The 22,552-nt window shown below is 44.0% G+C and overlaps 3 protein-coding genes across 4 annotated transcripts; 2 read left to right on the forward strand and 1 right to left on the reverse strand.

Moving 5' to 3' along the window:
* The first annotated feature begins 2,484 nt into the window (after positions 1–2,484).
* LOC115141582 (TLC domain-containing protein 3A-like) lies at positions 2,485–5,672 on the forward strand. The gene is made up of 5 exons (XM_029680590.2): positions 2,485–2,716; positions 3,300–3,383; positions 4,301–4,517; positions 4,694–4,792; positions 4,921–5,672. The coding sequence occupies exons 1-5, from the start codon at positions 2,598–2,600 to the stop codon at positions 5,218–5,220; spliced, it is 819 nt and encodes a 272-aa protein (XP_029536450.1). The 5' UTR covers positions 2,485–2,597; the 3' UTR covers positions 5,221–5,672.
* Positions 5,673–13,668, reverse strand: LOC115141580 (gem-associated protein 4-like). The gene is made up of 3 exons (XM_029680586.2): positions 13,561–13,668; positions 13,373–13,459; positions 5,673–9,005 (listed from the first exon to the last, which is right to left on the reverse strand). Exons 2-3 carry the CDS (start codon positions 13,380–13,382, stop codon positions 5,770–5,772), a joined length of 3,246 nt encoding a protein of 1,081 aa, XP_029536446.2. The 5' UTR covers positions 13,383–13,459; positions 13,561–13,668; the 3' UTR covers positions 5,673–5,769.
* A 59-nt stretch (positions 13,669–13,727) lies between these two features.
* Positions 13,728–22,350, forward strand: LOC115141581 (tapasin-related protein-like). Of its 2 annotated transcripts, XM_029680588.2 has the most exons (8): positions 13,730–14,040; positions 14,203–14,388; positions 14,498–14,773; positions 17,867–18,196; positions 18,469–18,804; positions 19,547–19,648; positions 19,795–19,811; positions 21,998–22,350. In XM_029680588.2, the coding sequence occupies exons 1-8, from the start codon at positions 13,995–13,997 to the stop codon at positions 22,010–22,012; spliced, it is 1,308 nt and encodes a 435-aa protein (XP_029536448.2). In that variant the 5' UTR covers positions 13,730–13,994; the 3' UTR covers positions 22,013–22,350. The 2 variants fall into 2 exon arrangements, with proteins under 2 accessions (XP_029536449.2, XP_029536448.2); XM_029680589.2 differs by lacking the exon at positions 19,547–19,648 and having other exon boundaries at positions 13,728–14,040.
* The last annotated feature ends 202 nt before the right edge of the window (positions 22,351–22,552 follow it).

Below are 22,552 nucleotides of genomic sequence, written 5' to 3' on the forward strand. Positions count from 1 at the left end.
GCTGTCTTTCACAACACCAGCCATCTCAGACAAAGTATTCACTCTGGTCTTTCTGAAGCGCTGCTTGATGAGGCCAAAGCACTTGGTGCTTTTGGGGGCAAACTTGGTGTGGCCTGTGATCAGGAAGTGAAGGTCCAGACTGTGGTGGAGCTTGTGTATGGTCCGCCAGGCACAATACCAGAGCACAAACTTGTTCTTGTTTTGGCCACTGCAGTTATCACAATTCAGGTCCCCACGTGTTTCCCCAACTCCATAGTTGGTGAAGAACTGGTGCATGTAGTTGATGACTGCGCTGCTGCCTTTGCTGGATGACAGGCCTTCATCAGTCAAGTAGTTGACTTGCTGTGGCATTCCTTCACAGCAGACACCAAACAAGCCACACTTGCGAGGAGTTAAAAGTAGATGGGACCTGGCTGCATAGGGTAAGAAGGATAGTGCACCTGCCAACAACAAAATAACATTAAGATAAATTACAATTAAATTGTCTCACTCCTGTCAATTCACCGCTCAGTGAAATGTATTTTCCTGCCTCCCATATATATATATTTTATTTTTTGGGATATCTATCCATCCATCTATGTCCTTAATCAGTATAAAAGGAGGATATGTTGCTTATTTGTTGAGCAAAATCAAAGCTGTAATGTATCCTGATGTCTTTGCTTGCTGGTTCAGTAGGGCACCCCTGAGACAACTGCAGGTCTTGAATAAGTGGTCTTGCAGTCAGGCGTGTTCTACTGATGCTGAAAGACAAATTCCAGATACTAACATTACACACATTTCACACATGTAAGTTACTGTTAGCTAGCAAGCCAGCCATCTAATCGGCGCTAATGTTAGCTAGATAACAGCAAGCTTTAACTTGGGGTCTTTTGTTTAGACATGTAACGTTAAAGTTAGCTAGCTAAAAATTTTTACCAAAATCCCAATCCAGAGTAAAGTTAGCAAGCCAGCCATCGAACACCAGCTGGCTAGCTAACAGCCAGCTTTAATTAGCAATACAAACTGATTTTCATAGCTAGCTAAAGTTAACCAAAATTGGTTCAATGTTTGATTCTTACGCATATACATAGATGAAAGCTTCACGTCCTCTGTCGTTTCCGTTTAGTTTGAACAGCTTGTTTAGCCCGTTGTGGTAAGTCACTCTGGTTCACACGGACAGTGTGCAATGCTATACGTATCATCAGATCTTTCCCCCTCTCTGTCACTGATGCCATGGTTACCCTTAATTTGAAGATGTAATCCTGAGACATGTTTTATACAAACAGCCTTCTGTGTTCTCTTTTCGACTCCCTACGCATTCTTCTGTGACAACACTGTTGATTGTCGCCATTTCTTCTCCATCACGGTCATCAGAAGACTCTACAATGTCTTCAATGAAAATGTTTTTACCTAAATCAGGGATTTCCTCATCGTGTGATTCATTTTCAGAGTCAGAGAGTCAGCATGGCACGATCGTCCTCCAGAAAGTGGTCCATCACAACTTTTCCCCACTTACCTTTGTCGATAGCACCTGATAAATTCAGGGCAGCAATGATGAGAGAAGTAGCAACATATTTGCAGTTTTTCATGGCTAATGTTATATATTTAGAAAAAAATGCGGTAGAAAAGATTATCTACACATTACGAGCAGCTCATTTTATAGACACAAGATGCTACACCGCAGACCAATCCAAACTCATCTCTCGGCATGAGCAGTCCACTCATTATCTCAGCCAATCATGGCTAGCGGGAAGGTTTCTGACTTTTTCTGTGGCTAAACCAACTAGGCTCATAATTTAACAATTTTATTTGTATTAACATATGGCATACAATTAGATTTTAAGGCACATGAATGTTCACATGTTCAAGAAGGCATTTCTGCTCCAAAAAACATTTTGACAAAAAAATGTGAAGTCGTGACTTGCGACATAAGCCTAGTTTCCTGAATTGGGTCACATATAGATTCTACAGACATTACTGACTACTTCTAACCCCACTTTAACCTTGGCACAAATAATAGTTAAAAAAAATCTTTAACCAAATTATTTCCACAAACTGCATATTGCACATGTCAAACTCATTCCAAGGAGGGACAAGTGTCTGCGGGTTTTCGCTCCTCCTTGTACTTGATTGATGAATTAAGATCACTGATTAGTCAGGGACTCCCCTCTCCTGGTTGTCTAGGTCTTAATTGAAAGGAAAGACTCAAATCCAGCAGACATTTCCAACCTCGCTTTTATGTCTGCACAGTTCTTTAAAAAAAATTGTAAACCAGTCTTAAAAATGTTTTTATACCATATTTTTCATTGTTTTCATACATTTCTTGTTGAATTTGCTTATAAACACAATACAAATAAATGGTCATTGATTAATTGTAATATATTTTGAAATCGACATTGCAATGTTTTGAAATGTGTGCTTTTATTTTGAAGGTTTCCTCAGAAAAAACAGGGAAGTCTCCGCACACTTCCAGTCAGATGCTAAACTATTTGAATAGTACCTGAGCTTAAAAGGCTCAGCTACTATTAATTTGCATCTTCGGGGTGAACGCATGCAAGTACGGTTCGCTTCCTGCTTCCTTGTATTTGGACAGTGTAGCTGGTTAATGCGAGTGTATCATGTATATGTTAGCTTGTGGCGTTGTATTTTTCCCGGGACTGTTCTTCATATCCAGGAAAGTGCTTGAATCCACTTTCAAAAATTGGAATGATGCAGATGTGTTTGTGGTCAGCGAAAGGTAGGCTTTATTGTGCGACTATTTCCGAATGCATAAGTTAGCCAGTTCTTGTCATTGAATGACTTAACTAGTAACTGACACTAGGTATTTCAGTGAGCAGATTTCTAGTTCTATTGCAACAACTCCGGAGAAAAATATATCAGAACTGAACCGCAACCTGGATTTACAGGAGACATAGATGCCGATTCTCCTTTAAAACCAAGAGCAATTTAACTTGCCATTAACCCGTTCTTCAAGCTTAATAATGTCAAAATACGTTCGGTACTTACCAAAGAATGGCGTTTCACTGAGCGACAGATGGACTTCCAAAAAGGGTCCAAATAAAAACGTACATGCAACCGAAAAAATGCTTTCTTAAAATAATGTATTTCCAAATTAGCAATGGAATTAAAATACACTAAATGAAGCCTATCTAGAAATATATAATCACTAACGTACCCTATATTGTCTACATAACCCTTTACCTGGCACCAATATATTAATATAAAATTTGTTTGCTATTTTAAATTAATATTAGAACAAATGAAAAACTAACTGTGCGCACTTGCATAGCCTCATCTCATCTATTCCATCTCTTCACAAGGTTGCTGTCCTCCATCCATGCAACTCTGGCTACTATTGTTGGGTTCATAATTGCTACTGCCTCCAATGATGTGATGTCTGACAGGTAAGAATTCATATTTAAATCATTTCATTTTAAACAGCAATCATCACGTGTAGTGATTGGTGGGAATTTAACCAGTGATTCTCTGTTACAACCAGAGCCATTAAAAACAATAGTTTTTGGGGGGGCAGAGGCCGTAGTACACTGATAGAAAAGACTGACATGTACAACAAGAGCACGTCAACCAGAGTCCTCTAGAGTTTAAATTGAGCACAACTCCCCCGCCCCAATTGTAACACTGTGGTCTCATTATCTGCAGGGTTTAGCTGTGTTTATTTCCTTCCTTCGTGACTGAAACTGTTTCTCCATTATTCATAGTAAAAAAAAGGAAACAATTTTGAAAAAGCTTAAGGTCATGAACAGTCAATTTGACTGTAGGGTCTCCGCAAATATAATTAAAAGTTTATCCTATTCATCTATGGCAAATATATTTGTTTCGTCTGTAGCTAGTTACTGTCTAGCTAGGTCTTCAGCCAGCATGGAACAAAAAGGGAGCGGGAGGGTCGTTCAAAACTCAGACGCAGTTGTCAAGTCGACACGTGCCAGTGCTGCTGTGAATCGCCTCACAAGAGAAATGGAAGATTTTAGCATTTCTATCCAAAACAAATTATGGGAGATTTTATTTTAGTCACTCAAAATGTTAGTTTACATGGGAATCAGTGACTGATCGGGACCTTTTTTTTTTTTAAATAAATGTTTAATTCCAGGTCATGTGACATGATTAACCAAAACACATCCCTATTTATATTTTACTTGAACCTCCAGTTTCATTGGGTGTAGGAAGAGGATTAAGTGATAAAGGATAAGGCCACATTTCTATTTGTTTCACTGGTTAAATCATCAGTTTTAACACAAAATCCAGCATAAGTGCTTACTTTCATCATGATCCTAATGTACCGGTATGTCACCATCTTCTTTAGGCACAGACTGACCAATGAATTTGTGTGGTTTGGCGCCCCTTACATGGCCTTTGATATCTACGCCATGTATCTGAGTAACTACCACAGTCAAAAGGTCAGAGGGCACGAGGCGTACATGAAGCACTCCCTCCTTACCATCAAGCTGTTCCTCCTCCGGTATCCCCTGCTGGTGTTTCATCACATGGTCCTCCTCACGGTCTTTATGCCCATCACTCTGGTGAGGGAGCACAATTACTGTACAGCAACTTTAGGTCTGATGCGTTACATCGGCAGTTGAAATTTGTGACTAGTCCAGTTTTTGTTATTGATAATTGACCGTGTCATCCTCAAAAGCTGGCTGTGCTCAATGAGTTCATTTTTAATATTCATATCATGCTTTTTTTTCCCCCTCAGTTCCTCAGGACCGGTCTAGGTGGAGACTTCTTCATTGGCTGTTTCTTCATGGCTGAATTCAGCACTCCATTTGTCTCATTAGGAAAGGTTCTGATGCAGGTAAGGCCACTCCCAGATTCATAAACCCCTTTGTTTTTGATTTGTGCTTTAGGTAGTCTGAACATAGTATGAATTGTACTATAACTCTGTGTACAATCATTAAACAATCCATATATTTTCCTCTGTAGTTGGGACTAGAGGACTCATGGCTTCACAGAGTCAACGGTGTGATGGTTCTGCTGAGTTTCTTCACCTGCCGTATCCTGAGCTTCCCCTACATGTACTGGGTGTATGGTCAGCAGTACACCATTCCCTTCCACAAAGTGCCGTTCCATCTACAGCTCCACTGCAACTTAGCCAACCTATCCTTACTAGCACCTCAGATCTACTGGTTTGTGCTGCTGTGTCGCAAGGCCTATCGCCTCTACCTGCGTCAGACTGGGTCAACGGGTCAAACTTCTCATAAAGATGGCTCAAAGACAGATTAGAGGTGCCATCTAATTCTGTGGTTAGCAACATGTCAATTATGCTTCCTTTGCCCTCATGAGTTATTTCAATCCTTGCCTCTGAAGGAATGGTCTGTGGAATTTAGGACATGCAACTGCCTATGAATACAAAATGACTGGTATTTATAAAAATTCTCAGGGGTCAGACACTGTTATACGATGTAGTTTGTGCAAGAAATATTTTATTTTTTCCTACCTGAAAGCGTGACACCATGCATCATGACTAATCAGGGTAACTTTCTATCCAACATATTTAAATTAATTATTTCATAGTTAAGTATGAAATGTTGCACTAAAAAATAGATTTGACAGACAAATGAAATAAGCACTGAAAGCCCAAGCATTTTGATCAAGTTGTAACCCTGTCTTGTGTCCTAGTGTGAATGATCAAAGTTTGTTTCAATGAGTTTTGATTAATAAACCACTGAAAGACATGCAATTTGTCAGTTTTATTCAAAAGTACATTTTGGGTCAGAACATTTTATGAGGCTGGGAACAATAAACCCTCATTCGAGCACTGTCTTAAGTGCATCAACCTGAAGACGACAGCTGAGCAATTTTCTGATGCAACACAGCCTTCATCTCGGCGCTGTCCAGGTTGTCTGTGATGGTGGTGAAGAAGTGGCGAGTGTTCTTGGTCTCCAGGTGGGAGCAGCAGCTGGGGTGTGCAGCCAGTACTGCCTCGTAGTGGGTCAGGATCTCCAGGGCACACAGGAACAGGGACTCACACTGACCGCCGGGCATCATCACTTGAATGTGCTGCACATGGCAGAAGAGCTGGCTCAGTACAAACAGCACCTCCTGGCTGGCGGGGGTGGTAGCTGCCCTCTCTTCTTTTGGGTCTTTGATGGAGGTGTTTGAGGAAGACGGCGAAAGCTTTCCCCTCAGGGAGTCTATGATCTCTCTCATGGCGCTGGCGTACAGCAGCCCCACGTGGGCCCAGCCCTGGCCGGGAAGCCAGTCTTTGCAGCTGGAGCCGCAGAGCAGCTGGAGGACACGCAGCAGTAGCACGGACAGACGCAGCTCGCAGGAGAACGGCCGCAGGTCCAGCAAGGGGAGAAAGTCCACGTACTCCAGAGAGTAAGGCACGTGGAGACGACCTGAGCGGAGCAGCTCTTGCATGGCTCTCAGCAGCCTGCCCCACTCGGCGACGGTGCACCAGGGTAGGGTCTGTGTCACAGCCACCAGCAGGCCTTTGCTGAACATGTTGACGTCGTCGGGCCGATGCTGGTTCAGAGCCAGAGAGGTCAGCATGGTGTCCTGAACCTCGTCAGAGAGAGCGCAGCACTCCATCCACGCCAGCAGCCCTGTGCCCTGCCCGTACTGGGACAACTTTAGGCCAGACCACTCCTGCTCCGGCAGCTCGCACACAGCCAACAGTGAGGACGGCACCTCGTTTTTGAAGTGATCCCCCCACACTACCTTCAGGTGGAAGCGAACAGTCCAGTCCAGGGCCTCCACCTTATTGTAGAGCCAGAAAAGGGCTCTGGACCAGGTGTTGGGGGCTGAGGCCACCTCCCGTCCCACCACCTTGCCCAATGCAGTCAGCACAGTGACGAGCAGCACCTTGGACTCCATGGATAAGTGACATGGTGCGCCCTCTGCAGGAAGCTCCCAGCACCCGCAGCCCTCGTTCAGGAGCTGGCAGAGGACGCAGAGGAGGGGGAACGGGGAGCAGTTCATGACCCAGTGTGGAGATGCATCCTGGAAATCCAGAGAAAATGCAGAGTGGAGCAAACGCAGGCACAGCTCCAGGCTGCAGGTGCTAGAGCCAGAGGGGGAGAGGTGAGGCAGGACGAAGGCACACACAACCACTTCAGGGTGCAGGAAACTCTGTCCGCTCTCGGAAATGCTCGGCTGCATCAGTGCAACCAGGAAGTGCAGGAACTGGTCCTCCTCCTTAGCTGAGGACAGTTTAGTCATGGCAGTATCTTGAAGACAGCTGCACAGTAAGCTCCCCGCAGAGCTGCCCGTCCCCTCTGTGCAACCGGGGGCACCCCCCCTCAGCCCTGGGAGTTGCTGGAGTATATTGGAGAGGAGGCTGTGGGCCCCATGGTTCACCACCGCTAGATGGCAGCACCGACGCAGGGTGGCCTCGGGGTTCTGAAAGGCCACGCGGGCTATGGCGGCCACGGCCAAGCTGAGGTTTTTCTGCGCCGATCCACCCTGGATGATGCAGTTGAACGCCATGTTGAGCTCCTCACTAAAGCCCTCCGTCACAGCCTGGGGCAGAGAGCCCTGGAGACCCTTCTTGGAGCAGGTTAGCATTTCCGCTAATGTTGTGTTTTTGTCAGCTAAGGGGAGCTCTGCGAAAATGTTCACAATAATGTCCTTCAGCTTTTTGCAGTGCTCTACTTCTTCAGTATCTATTTGGCACTTTGCAATGAGAGTGGAGACTAATTTCATGACAATGTCCTTTCGCTGGAATGCGTTTTTGTTTCTCTCCAGACAGCTGATCCACTCCTCCACACTCAGGGACCAGCTCAGTTCAGTTGCAAATAGAGTAGTGAAATCTCGGAAGCCCTCCAAGCGGTGGTTAATGATGGCTACGGCAATGTGGGCCATTTCCCCAGCATTGCTCTCTGTGTCGGGGAAGGACAGTGAGACTAACAAGCCTCTAAAAGTGCTTTGCACATTGTTCAGTGTCTGGCGCTCACCCTCATCCATGGTCTCAGACATGGAAAGTTCCTCTAGGGACTCGAGCACTCTGGCCAGACAGCTTTTCAGACGGCGTGCCAAGACACTGGGGTCACAGCTGTCTGTCATCTCCAGCAGCCCTCTCTTCTCCCAGGCCTGAGTGAGCTGTGAGACAGTCTGCAGGGCTTGCATTAGTGTCATTCCACAGGGTTTAAACTGGGAGGGTGTGTGGGCTGCCTTCAGGTCACTGTGGGCCTCGCTTATCACCTGGACCAGATCAAACTTCTCTATCCCAGCATGCCTCTTTCTGACAGTCACCGCACTGTTCAGGCTCTGAAGTTGCACCTCAGCTGGGAGGATGATAGCTTGGTCTATCAGATGTGAGGTGTACAGGGAGTCGAGGCAGTTGGATAGGGCACAGTAGCAAAGGTCAGAGGTGCTCAGATGCTCTTTCACCTCCTCCAGAGCATGAAAAAGAATGGACAGCACATCATTGATGGATGGTGCTGGGGTATCTGGGTTTGACTTGAATCTTTTGGCAGCATGAGGCGAGAGGCCAGTGGTGTTGGGGAGGCGGGTCCACTGGTTAGTAAAGACCGTATCTAGGTCGTCCTCTTGCCTTCCCTCCCTGCCCTTCCACAGCTCCCACCACACCTCCAGCAGGACGCGGACGTCCGCCTCAGTGCTGTTACGGGTGATGTGTTGAACTAGCTTCTCTAGCTCAGAACTCAGGTGGGACGACGGCAGACACAAAAGCAGCTGGGCGTAGATCTGAGTGAAGCCTTTCAACTTGACCAGCTCAAACATCACTGTTCGGTTAATATCAGGTAGACTGTTCTGCAGAGAGAAGAATGGATTCTCCCTCCAGCCGATTTCCATGTCCTCTTCGCTCTCCCGCCCCAGTAATTTGCTCCATAAGACGCAGATGATTTTCTTCTTCCAGTGAACACTGCTCAGACAGCTACCGCGCTCCTGCCCACATATTTCTCTGACAGCCTGTAGAATTGGGTGGCCAACCTTACTCCAGTCCTCCTTCTGCAGGGCACTGAGTGACGCTGGCTGGCACAATCTGTTGGCCAACAGAAAGCCTCCCTGGAGAATGGCAGTCTTCTCACAGCTCAGCCAGGAATCTGAAAGCACAGGCAGAAGAGTAAGAACGCATGAACACAGGAGTAGACTACAGAGTAGTTAGTTCAGTACAGAAACCAGGTTGCCGGGGCCAAATCCATTTGAGTTGAGTCACTTGACAGATCCTCTTTGATTAAAAAAAAACTTTGCATACATGTTTGCCCATGGAAGGAGTTGTCAGAAAGTGACTTTTTGTAACAGAATTCCAGAACATTCCAGAGATAAAGGTGTTTGTTTAAAGCTGACCCATTTTGCATTCCCCACCATACCACGAGACATCCACGTCTTCATCACTGGAAATGATAAACGGTTGAGTTTGATATCATTCAAAAAGCTTACAAATAGGGTTGCAAGCTTCGGTTGAGACGCATGCTTTTGAATACAGGGTGAGTGTCATTTCAATCATATAAATATCATTCTTAGCATGGACCTATCCTTCAGACCACTGCAGTTTAGTTGCTACGCCATTGAAATGTGAACTTCTGATTACTATCACGAAGGGAGATACCTAGTCAGTTGTACAAGTGAATGCCTTCCGCATATAACCCAACCCCTCTGAATCAGAGGTGCGGGTGGCTGCCATAATCGACATCCACATCTTCCGTGCCTGGGAAACACTGCCTTGCTTAGGGGTAGAACAACATATTTTTACCTTGTCAGCTCGGGGATTCGATACTGCAACCTTTCAGTTACTGGTCAAACGCTCTAACCACTAGGCTAACTTCCGATCCACCCACATTCAAATGTCAACTGATAGGGGTGAAATTACAGGTGTAGCACCTATGTGGAAGCTTGGTGATTTGCAACAGCACTTGGCTGCATTCAAAACAAATTTCCTCCACCGCATCCCATTTCCCCGTAACATGGCAGAGAATTGCATTCCAGCCTTTTACTTTCGGTTTGGGTCCATCAGCTTCAAACAGCTGTAAAGACATTTTATTGCTATTAAGAATATAATACACAGCGATTTAGATGGTACACCGATTCCCTACACTATTCAGTGCTTGTTTTCTGAAACTGAGCGAACAGTGTAGAATTTTAGCAATCAGGAAATGACAGTGATTTCTACATTTACCACTTGACCTGATTAACACAGCTACAAAGTCAAAACAGATTTCCTATTTTGAAATCAAATGCCATTCAGGAAGGAGGAAACCAATATGCAAATATCATAGCCAATCCCAACACTGGAGGGTAAAGTAATACTGTGAAACACACCATTCCACTATTACTGCAAATATATTTTGGACATTTTCTGAAATTACAATGCATATTCTTAATAAAAATCCTGTGTAGAACCTTGAAACAGTCATATCTATTCTATTGTCTATATTTCTATGATTTCAATGGGTTTCCTTTGGAAGATAAAGAGTAGAATTTAAAAACAGATATTCCCATTCAAAAAACATTCTGTGTGGACTTCCAACCATCTTTGTGGTACCATTTGTAAGTTGAAATGTCAACTTGTGAGTACATTTATCAGCCAAAACATGACACCCACCCTGTACTCAAGAGCACGTTGTGTCTGAACCGATGGCAGTCACAAGACAACCTCAGATGATGTAAAAAGGGGTCTAAGCTACAACGTGTGAATATGACAAATCAAAGTTAACACATTTTTTGATAGTTGATGTTTAAGGTTAAATGACAGTTATTATTAAAGAAATGTTTAAGTAATTATACAATAGTTTGACAACCCTGTTTGTAAACTTTTAAGTCATATCAATATCAACAATTTTTTCCCCCCACCCCCAGTGATGAATATATACAGGGCATTCAGATTCAGATTCCAAGAACACAGGATGAGATGTTACTATCCTTTGTGCAAGCACTTCCAAGAGTTAATGAACAGTGAGCCTGGTGAAATTTGGGGAGCGCATCGTCAGTAGTGTACCTTTGGTTCCTAGGGTGTTTCGGCCTTTCACACTATACACCCTCCCCAAAGGCGGCCAGCGACAGGGTGATCAAACCTATGCTTGCGTCCCATTCCCAATTAGTCATAGGAGTTGCCTTGTTGATAATAGCCAACATCCCATGGGACTATGCATGGCAGGGGCGTCCTCCTCCCTGAGTCAAGCATTGTTGACCGCATACCTCCTGGCCCTCTCACTTCGGGGCCCAGCTGGGGTCTTTCCTCTTCATCCAGAGCCACTGACTGCTGCCTGAGCCACTGACTGCTGTTCTTGAGCGAACGGGACCAGAGCACCATGTCAGGTCTTAGGGTGGTGGTTGCGATCTCCGGAGGAAACACAAGTTGCTGGCCAATGTCAGCTAGCATTTTCCAGTCGCGGGCCAAGTAAAGTATTCAGACCCTCTTCACCTTTAAAAAAAAAATGTTTTACCCCTTTTTCTCCCCAATTTCGTGGTATCCAATTGTTGTAGTAGCTACTATCTTGTCTCATCGCTAGAACTCCCGTACGGGCTCAGGAGAGACGAAGGTTGAAAGTCATGCGTCCTCCGATACACAACCCAACCAAGCCGCACTGCTTCTTAACACAGTGCGCATCCAACCCGGAAGCCAGCCGCACCAATGCACCGGAGGAAACACCGTGCACCTGGCCAGCTTGGCTAGCGCACACTGCGCCCAGCCCGCCACAGGAGTCGCTGGTGCGCGATGAGATAAGGACACCCCTACCGACCAAGCCCTCCCTAACCCGGGCAACGCTATGCCAATCGCCCCACGGACCTCCCGGTCGCGGCCGGTTACGACAGAGCCGGGGCGCGAACCCAGGGACTCTGATGGCGCAGCTGGCGCTGCAGTACAGCGCCCTTAACCACTGCGCCACCCGGGAGGCCCCCCTTCACCTTTTACACATTTTGTTACGTTACAGCCTTATTCTAAAATTGATTTACATTTTTACAAATCCCTCAATCTACACACAATACCCCATAATGCCAAAGCGAAGAACAGGTTGAGACATTTTTGTAACTATATTAAAAATAAACAGAAATACCTTATTTACATAAGTATTCAGACCCTTTACTATGAGACTTGAAATTGAGCTCAGGTGCATCCTGTTTCCATTGATCATCCTTGAGATGTTTCTACAACTTGATTGGAGTCCACCTGTGGTAAATTCAATTGATTGGACATGATTTGGAAAGGCACACACCTGTCTATATAAGGTCCCACAGTAAACAGCGCAAGTCAGAGCAACAACCAAGCCATGAGGTCGAAGGAATAGTCTGTAGAGTGCCGAGACAGATCTGGTGGAAGGGAACAAAAACATTTCTGCAGCATTGAAGGTTCCTAAGACCACAGTGGCCTCCATTCTTAAATGGCAAAAGTTTGGAACCACCAAGACTCTTCCTAGAGCTGGCCGCCCGGCCAAACTGAGCAATTGGGGGAGACGGGAGGTTACCAAGAACCCGATGGACACTCTGAACAAGCTCTAGAGTTCCTCTGGAGATGGGAGAACCTTCCAGAAGGACAACCATCTCTGCAGCACTCCACCAATCAGGCCTTTATGGTAGAGTGGCCAGACGGAAGTCACTCAGTAAAAGGCACATGACAGCACGCTTGGAGTTTGCCAAAAGGCACCTAAAGGACTCTCGTACCATGAGAAAAAAGATGCTCTGGTCTAAAGAAACCAAGATTGAACTCTTTGGCCTGAAAGCCAAGCGTCTGGGAGACTAGTTAGTATTGAGGGAAAGATGAATGGAGCAAAGTACAGAGGGAGCCTTGATGACAACCTGGTAGAACACACAGAACCTCCGACTGGGGCGACGGTTCACCTTCCACAGGACAATGACCCTAAGCACACAGCCAAGACCATGTAGGAGTGAACCCGATTGAACATCTCTGGAGAGACCTGAAAATAGCTGTGCAGCGACGCTCCCCATCCAACAGAGCTTGAGAGGATCTGCAGAGAAGAATGTGAGAAACTCCCCAAATAAAGGCATGCCAAGCTTATAGCGTCACCCAAGAAGACTTGCTGCCAAAGGTGCTTCAACAGAGTACTGAGTAAGGGTCTGAATACTTGTAAGTGATTTCAGTTATAATTTGCAAAAGTGTCTAAACAGGGTTTTGCTTCATTATGGGGTATTGTGTGAGAACAATTAATCCATTTTATTACTGGCTGTAACATAACAATGTGGAAAAAGTCAAATGGTATGCAAAATAGGTCAACTTTGAGCACATTTCTAGAATGTTTTGCCATTCAGGTCAAAAGTCACTGAGCACTTCTACAATGGGAAAATGACGTTTAGTTCAAATCAAAAGGGGTAATGTCAGTGATTGACTTGAAATAGATTTAGTTCACACCTGACTGTAAATAATGTGTATTGTCAGCTAGCTAGTTCAGCAAATACATACAGTTAACATGTTACAACTATAAGCCAATGCATTCAACTCAAATCTCATTGCTACCTTGATTCATTGTTTGGGTGAGGCGCAGTTCAGTCTTCAAATGTGCATCCTTTCATCCACGCTGGACCCAATTCCACGCCAAGCCAACTACAACGAAGAGCACGTGTAAAAAAAAAAAAAAAAGTTCAATGCATTATTCTACTAATTGTAATAAAACGAGAAGTTTAATACTGTAACTAGATACTTACTTTCCAATGCGATATTACAAGAAACCAATGAAAGAAACGTGTTTTTCGATCACTCAAAACAAGTCTTCTTATTTCCGCATCAAGGTCACGTGGGCGGATTTTTTTGTTGTTGAAGAGCGACAAAATGTACTTTAACTTTACAGCGCCACTCATGGTATGGATGTATATGGAGGGTTGTTTAGTTGCAGTAGCATGTTTTGGTTTTAATATTGTTTTCCCTATTAGTTTTTAACACTTTCTTCCTCATTCACATATCTGATTATTACTTTACTAATACAAGCCATTGTAAAAATCAAATGTTAACGTGTCTTACGGACAGCTGCACAAGCAGGTTCTGTTTTAGTCACTTGCAATCAAGTTGTCTGAAATGAAAGTGAAAGCTCTTCGAGTTGAGTGGCACAGGGAAAGATAGGTCCAGAAGACCGTTTTGTAACATGAGTTTAAACGTCAATATTCTTATCTGTTTATTTCTCTGTGGAGGTAGGCTACTTTATGACCATATTTCTATAATCTGATGGTTTCAGGCATGTTGTGCTCGTTCGGCGTTATGTTTGTTAGCCAATAATTCTGATTGATTTTTAAATGTGAAGTTACATTTTAAACTCTCATAGTGCTTATTCTACGTATTCCTCGATTTGACAGAGGTGCCAGGAATCCAGTCTTTCGAACAGGTGCCTTGGCTGCCCTGTCAGCTGGTGGATGAAAGTGTAACGTTCAATGATGAGGGACATGCTGAAACCGAGTACCAGCACAGAGACGCTGGGCTGCAGTTTGGCCATCCAGGGGACAGTGCTTTGAACCCTAATACGATCACCTTCCTTGTTACAGGTGAATGAGAGAAACCGCTAAACAAATGTCCGATTTGGTTACATGTTCTTCACTGGTTAATGTTTGTTGTTTTCAACACTGAGAGATGCGCTTCAAACCGTGTGTTCAGGCTCTAAGGTGGACATGAGGAAGTACATTGAAGGAGTAGTGGAGCACCAGCTGCAGTGTGAGATCCGCAGGTACAACACAGAGGGCCTCCAGATGCGTTGGCCAGGTTTAGGAGCCCAGGAGCATGACATCTGGTTCACCTGCACCCTACGGCACACCGACGGCGTATTCATCATCACCAGCTTCCTCAGACACACCCCTGCAACGCCCACACCTGGCCAGGCACACTACCGCAACTGGGCCGCCATCGCCGACAGAGCGGAGCTAACCACTTCAAGTAATGCAGACTTTTCGTTCTGTCTTTCTTATGCAGTAGATCAAGTCAAACTCATTCCACGGAGGGCCGAGTCTGGGTTTTCTCTCCACCCTTGTACTTGATTAAGGTCACTAATTAGCAGTTGTGTAAAGTACTTAAGTTAAAATACTTGAAAGTACTACTTAAGTTGTTATTTGGGGTATCTACTTTGCCGTTTTTATATTTTTGACTACTTTTACTTCACTACATTCCTTAGGAAAATATTGTACTTTTTATTCCATACATTTTCCTTGACACCCAAATGTACTGAATGCTTAGCAGGACAGGAAAATGGTTAAATTCACGCACTTATCAACTGAACATCCCTGGTCAACCCTACTGCCTCTGATCTGGCGGACTCACTGAACACACATGCTTCGTTTGTAAATTATGTTTGAGTTTGCCTGTGGCTTTCTGTAAATAAAAAATGGTGCCATCTGGTTTGCTTAATATAAGGAATTTTAAATGATTTATACTTTTGATACTTAAGTATATTTAAAACCAAATATTTTTAGAGTTTACTGGGTGACTTTTACTTGAGTCATTTTTGTATTTTAAGGTAACATTACTTTTACTCAAGAATGACAGTTGGGTACTTTTCCCACCACTGCTAATTAGTAAGGAACTCTCCTCCCTGAGTTGTCTAGGTCTTAATTGAAAGGAAAAACCCAAAACCCGCAGATACTCGGCCAGCCGTGGAATGAGTTTGACACTTCTGCAGTAGCTGTAGGCTGTACTCTAGTCCAGTGCTTCCCAATCCTGGTGCACATATTATTTTTGATACTATGCTTGATGATTAGTTGATTCAACTGTGTTAGTGCTAGGGCAAATATCTACACACCTTGGGAAGCACTGCTCTAGTCTGTAACATACAGTACCAGTCAAAAGTTTGGACACCTACTCATTCAAGGGTTTTTTAATTTTTTTTTACTATTTATTACATTGTAGAATAATAGTGAAGACATAAAAACTATGAAATAACACACATGGACCAAAAAAGTGATAAACAAATCTATTTTATATTCTTTAAAGTAGTGTTGGGTTCTGAGAATGGAAATATACTTATTCATGTCACTGAGGGAGAGCGGGTAATGTATAACGTTTACATTATGTCAGGATATGTTATTGTTAGCCATCCAGGGCTCCTCGGAGGAGAAGAGACAGTCTGGTACCAGTCACCATGACAGCCGTGAGTTGGGGAGGAGTGAGCACTTTGGGGCAGAGGTCCGGTCAGATGAGGTGAGGAAGAACCAATATCACTGAAGGGTTTTGTCTCAACAGAGATGCATTGGCTGTTCAAATGTGTAGGAGGTGACTCCACATAGGAGAAAGGGTTAAATACTAGTGCTGGTGTGAAAGTTTTCGTCGATTCAGCTGTTCGATCCTTTAGGAAGAATAAGCTTGGTTTGAGCTTTCAGTGTCCGAGTTCTTACTCTAATAATCAGAACCTAACAGAAGCCACCCTTTGCCTTGATGACAGCTTTGCACACTCATGGCATTCTCTCAACCAGCTTCATGAGGTAGTCACCTGGAATGCTTTTCCAACAGTCTTGAAAGAGTTCCCACATGCTGAGCACTTGGAGGCTTTTCCTTCACCCTGCGGTCCAACTCATCCCAAACCAACTGAATTGGGTTGAGGTCGGGTGATTGTGGAGGCCAGGTCATCTCATGCAGCACTCCATCACTCACCTTCTTGGTCAAATAGCCCTTACACAGCCTGAAGGTGTGTTTTGGGTCATTGTCCTATTGAAACCCCACTAAGCGCAAACCAGATGTGATGGCGTATTGATGCAGTATGCTGTGGTAGCCATGCTGGTTATGTGTGCCTTGAATTCAAAATAAATCACTGACACTGTCACCAGCAAAGCACCATCACACCGTCTCCTCCATGCTTTTAGGTGGGAACCACACATGCAGAGAGAATCCGTTCACCTACTCAGCGTCTCCTAAAGACACGGCGGTTGGAACCAAAAATGTATAATCTCAAAAAAGGACAGATTTCCACTGGTCTAATGTCCATTGCTCATGTTTCTTGTCCCAAGCAAGTCTCTTTGTCTTATTGGTGTCCTTGAGTAGTAGTTTCTTTGCAGTAATTCAACCGTGAAGGCCTGCTTCACGCAGTCTCCTATGAACAGTTGATGTTGATGGTTCTTTTACTTGAACTCTGAAGCATTTATTTGGGCTGCAATCTGAGGCGCAGTTAATTGCCGATTTCTGAGGCTGGTACCTCTAATGGACTTATCCTCTGCAGCAGAGGTAACTCTGTCTTCCGTTCCTGTGGTGGTCCTCATGAGTGTCAGTTTCATGGCGCTTGATGGTTTTTGCGACTGTACTTGAAGAAACTTTAAAAGTTTGACATTTTCCGTATTGGCTTACCTTCATGTCTTAAAGTAGTGCTGTACGGTCGTATCTCTTTGCTTATTTGAACGGTTCTTGCCATAATATGGACTTGGTCTTTTACCAAATAGGGCTATCTTCTGTATACCACCCCTACCTTGTCACAACACAACTAATTGGCTCGAACGCATGAAGAAGGAAAGAAATTCCACATTTAACTCTTAACAAGGCACACCTGTTAATTGAAATGCATTCCAGGTGACTACCTCATGAAGCTGGTTGAGAAAATGCCAATAGTGTTCAAAACTGTCATCAAGGCAAAGGGTGGCTACTTTGAAGAATCTCAAATATAAAATACACTTTTTTTGGTTACTACGTGATTCCATATATTATGTCATAGTTTTGATGTCTTTACTGTTATTTTACAATGTAGAAAACAGTCTAAATAAAGGGATCCTTGAATGAGTAGGTGTATCTAAAATTTTGACTGGTACTGTATGTCAGTTATTCCTTTTATACCCTTGTTTATTTAATTTAGGCATTTGTGTATCTATGTATGAGTAAAAATGTTAGGTCAATTGTCTAATACTTCTCTCTCCTGAAAGTCTGAGTCACATATACTGTATTGTATGTCTATGTCAGACGCATCAGAATGAGACCCTGGCTATAATCTCTTTCTAAATTTCTCCTTCCTCTGCACTCCCTTCCTGCCCTGCCTTGACTGTGACCTGTTTGTAGCTGTGATGCTAGTCCTCACCCGCTCTCCCTCTGTGCGGGTGGGCCTAGTGAAGCAACAGAGCCTGCATTGTCAGTTTGACGTGGACCACAAGGCAGCTGACCTGACAGTGGAATGGCGTTTGCAACGACACGGCGAACGCACCACGCTCTTCAGCCACTCCAGCCGCTCGGGCCAGACGAAGGGGAGCGGGGTGCCGCTTAACGCCATCGGTAGGGGCAACGCATCCCTGACGCTCCCCCTCACCAAGCAGAGCAGCGAGGGGACGTATGTCTGCCTTGTCTCAGTGCCTCCGCTGTTTGGTAGCCATGACATCACTCTGCACATCATGGGTAAGGTGGAGGGGTTAGGGGTCACAGGACTTGATGCAGACACATTTCATTGTTGAAGCTTTGCGCCATCATTTGCTCATTGAACAAATAAGCAAATTACTTTTATTATCACTTCCTGATATGGTATACACTTTTATGAATTTGTCCATCTCTATGCCATGATAGCCATAATATAGCCAGTTAAAGGTGTCATGGACTGCCATTGTTATCACCTTGTATATACCGCCAACATCCTCATTGTAATGCCAGTCATTTCTGACATCGCCCCTCAGAGCCGCCTCGCGTGTCCTTGAACGTGGACTCTACCATCTCCCTGGTGGACAGGGGGGAGCAGAAGGTGGTGTGTGAGGCAGAGGGCTACTACCCCCTGGATGTGGAGATGGAGTGGTTCAGGGAGTCCAGTGGTGGAGGTGGAGGCCTCCTACCAGAGAAGCTGGACACTGTCCTGTACTCCAGCCACCATCACCACCAGGACGGGACCTACTCTCTGTCGGCCTTCTTCCTGCTCCACGCTTCCCTGCATGACTCAGGCTCCAAGTACTTCTGCAGGGTGTCTCACAGCTCCCAGCGCATGCCCATCCGCAAAAGCTTCACCCTCATCGTCACAGGTTAGGTGTTTTAGGAACTTCTCATGGAGTTTTAAACCTTATACCCTTGATTAAAAACCAGTCTGATTACGTACAGTGATACAGTATGCGTTCATACACATTTCTGCAGATTTACAGAAGCATATTTTATATATTTTATATACACTGAGTATACCAAACATTAAGAACACCTTTGTAATGGTTGACCCCCCCCTTCCCACATTGTGTCAAGTTGCCTGGATGTCTTATGGGTGGTGGACCATTTTAGATGCATACGGGAAACTGAGTGTGAAAAACCCAGCAGCGTTGCAGTTCTTGACATAAACCAGTGCGCCTGGCACCTACTACATAGTACTTTCAATGGCACTTTAATATTTTGTCTTTCCCGTTCACCCTCCGAATGGCAAACACACAAGCCGTGTCTCAAGGCTTAAAAATCCTTCTTTATCCTGTCTCCTCCCCTTCATCTACACTAATTTGAAGTGGATTTAATAAGTGAAATCAATAAGGAATCACAGCTTTCACCTGGATTCACCTGGTCAGTCAATGTCATGGAAAGAGTAGGTGTTCTTAATGTTTCCAACACTCAATGTATATAGTCTTCACAGGATATTAATCCAAACGTACTACACTGTATGCAGTACCAATTCATGGCCACTAGATGGCAGCCCCAGTACCTACAGAATATACTTTATTATGCTATGAGGGGAACATGCTACAAAAAACTGCATTGACTGAAACTTTGGATGTCATGTTTTATCAGAGTATGACAGTTGGAACGCTGCGCTGTGGTTGTTCTTTGGCTTTGGATCCATCTTAGTCATGGTGGCCATTTTGTTTGTGATGCTACCCCGCCTGAGCTCAGGTGAGCGTCTCAGGTTCACCACACTCTGTCCTTTACCGTCAGTCATTGCCAGGTTAAGCTTGTTAAATCACCCAATTGAGATATTGCTAATTATTGTTTGCTTGCTAGGACACCTTTTGAACCTTTTGAATGTGTTTCTTTTACAGCAAGAAAAGCTAATCAGGTGGGTACATCTTCATACCTAACGCGTGTGTTTCAAGTTTTATTAGTAATATTTACGGGATACGCATGGTATACGTCATCCAAATAAATGCTTACTTGCAGATTCTTTCTCTACAATAAGAAATAATCAAATATAAGCATACGAACAAAGTAAATGGCAGTAGAATAGAAAACATTGTAGCATAAGTATAATACAGGAAGGCAAAATGTACAGTGCATTCGGAAAGTATTCAGACTCCTTGACTTTTCACATCTTGTTACATTAAAGCCTTATTCTAAAATTGATCAAATCATTTTTGTCCCTCAATCTACACACAATACCCCATAATGACAAATCAAAACAGGTTTAGACATTGTTGCAAATTCATAAAAAAAAAAAAAAGAATTACGGAAATATCACATTTACATAAGTATTCAGACAATTTACTTAGTACTTAGTTGAAGCACCTTTAGCAGTGATTACAGCCTCGAGTGGTCTTGGGTATGACGCTACAAGCTTGGCAGACCTGTAATGGGAGAGTTTCTTCCATTCTCTGCAGATTGTCTCAAGCACTATCATGTAGGATGGGGAGCGTTGCTGCACAGCGATTTTTCAGGCCTCTCCAGAGATGTTAGTTCGGGGGACATTCAGAGACTTGTACCGAAGCCACTCCTGCGTTGTCTTGTCTGTGCTTAGGGTCGTTGTCCTGTTGGAAGGTGAACCTTCGCCCCAGTCTGAGGTCCTGAGCGCTCTGGAGCAAGTTTGCATCAAGGATCTCTGTACTTTGCTCTGTTTATCTTTGCCTCGATCCTGACTTGTCTCCCGGGTCACTGCTGCTGAAAACCATCCCCACAGCATGATGCTGCCACCAGCATGCTTCACCGTAGGGATGGTGCCAGGTTTCCTCCAGACGAGACACTTGGCATTCAGGCCAAAGAGTTCAATCTTGGTTTCATCAGATCAGAGAATCTTGTTTCTCATGGTCTGAGAGTCTTCAGGTGCCTTTTGGAAAACTCCAAACGGGCTGCCATGTGCCTTTTTACTGAGGAGTGACTTCCTTCTGGCCATTCTACCATAAAGGCCTGATTTGGTGGAGTGCTGCAGAGATGGTTGTCCTTCTGGAAGGTTTTCCCATCTCCACAGATGAGCTCTGTCAGAGAGACCATCGGGATCTTTGTCACCTCCCTGACCAAGACCCTTCTCCCCCGATTGCTCAGTTTGGCCGGGTGGCCAGCTCTAGGAAGAGTCTTGGTGGTTCCACACTTCTTCCATTTAAGAACGATGGAAGCCACTGTGTTCTTGGGGACCTTCAATGCTGCAGACATTTTTTGTTACCCTTCCCCAGATCTGTGTCTCGACACAATCCTGTCTTGGCGCTCTATGGACAATTCTGTCGACCTCATGACTTGGTTTTTACTCTGACATGCACTGTCAACTTTGGACCTTATATAGACAGGTGTGTGCCTTTCCAAATCATGTCCAATCAGTTGAATTTACCACAGGTGGACTCAAATCAAGTTGTAGAAACATCTCAAGGATGATCAATGAAACAGGATGCACCCGGCTCAATTTCGAGTCTCTTGGCAAAGGGTCTGTATACTTATTTACATAAGGTATTTCTGGGGTTTTCTAAAAATATATACATATAAAACCTGTTTTCGTTTTGGCGTTATTGTGTGTAGATTGCCGAGCAATTGGTTTTATTAGATACCTTTTTGATTAAGGCTGTAACTATAAGAAAATGTGGATAAAGTCAAAGGGTGTGTATACTTTCCCAAGGCACTGTGTAGTCCAATATTTACACATGTACTGGAGAAGGTGGGATGGGGGGGCAGTGTGTAAACTGAGCAGTATATTAAGGGTTTGGTTGTGTGTGTGTGTGTGTAGCATGACTGTAGGGTTATCACGATACCAGTGTTGCGATACTGAGAGGTATCTTGGCAAGAAAACAGTCCTAATGTTGTAAACAAGCAGCCTTATGTTGTCACCCAGAATCACGTTTCTTTTCCAAGCTATAGCACACATTTGACATACTGTAGTTTTTTTAATTTAAAGGACCATAGCATTTACCCTGCTTTGTTTTCCTTTTTGAAAATCAGGTGTTGTAGTATACTGGTATCTTGACAACCCTACATGACTGTATACGTGTGGGTGTTTGTGAGAGACTTCCCTGCTCATTGTGTGTGTACTGTATCTCTCCTGTTCAGCGCAAGCCATACTGAGAGAACAATCCAGAGTGGTCCTTCTCTTCATCTCTGGACTTCTTCATCAGATGGTTTATTTTGGAGTTAATGTTTCCCCTGAATCTCCTATTATTAAAAGTACAGACAGTTTAGAGAGAGACTATCCCACAAGGTCATAGTACTGCTCTACGATGAGATTGTGTAAAGTAGCTTAATTTTCCTATAAAAATACTTGACATGAAATTATTATTTTATTTTATAAAAATGCATGATAATGTATGCTATGAAAAATATGCACTAGGAAATTGATTTGTTTAAAATTGAAAAGCAAGGGCACGGATGAGATTGTGAATATAAATGTTTATTATTTAGTTGTATTTAATTGCTGTTGCATTTACTGTTTTCGCTCTAGAGGTTTCTACTAAGTTAACAGGTCAGTGTGATGTCAAATCCAATCAGCACATTTCAGACATGGAATGCAACACAATGTGCTTCACAGGGAGAGAAAAAAAACTGAAATAATTACTACACAAGTGTAAAGAGGATGAAAACCAAAGAATAAAAAGCTGAATGACTAAA

This window comes from Oncorhynchus nerka, linkage group LG14 (assembly GCF_034236695.1).
Source record: "Oncorhynchus nerka isolate Pitt River linkage group LG14, Oner_Uvic_2.0, whole genome shotgun sequence".
NCBI lineage: Eukaryota > Metazoa > Chordata > Actinopteri > Salmoniformes > Salmonidae > Oncorhynchus > Oncorhynchus nerka.

Bases quoted from the DNA above. Each gene is read 5' to 3' on its own strand.
- LOC115141582 (XM_029680590.2), top strand. From the start codon at position 2,598: ATGTATATGTTAGCTTGTGGCGTTGTATTTTTCCCGGGACTGTTCTTC. The intron at 4,518-4,693 runs GTGAGGGAGCAC...TTTCCCCCTCAG, and splicing joins TCTTTATGCCCATCACTCTG to TTCCTCAGGACCGGTCTAGG. The intron at 4,793-4,920 runs GTAAGGCCACTC...TTTCCTCTGTAG, and splicing joins TAGGAAAGGTTCTGATGCAG to TTGGGACTAGAGGACTCATG.
- LOC115141581 (XM_029680588.2), top strand. From the start codon at position 13,995: ATGAGTTTAAACGTCAATATTCTTATCTGTTTATTTCTCTGTGGAG. The intron at 14,041-14,202 runs GTAGGCTACTTT...TCGATTTGACAG, and splicing joins CTGTTTATTTCTCTGTGGAG to AGGTGCCAGGAATCCAGTCT. The intron at 18,197-18,468 runs GTAAGGTGGAGG...ATCGCCCCTCAG, and splicing joins CATCACTCTGCACATCATGG to AGCCGCCTCGCGTGTCCTTG.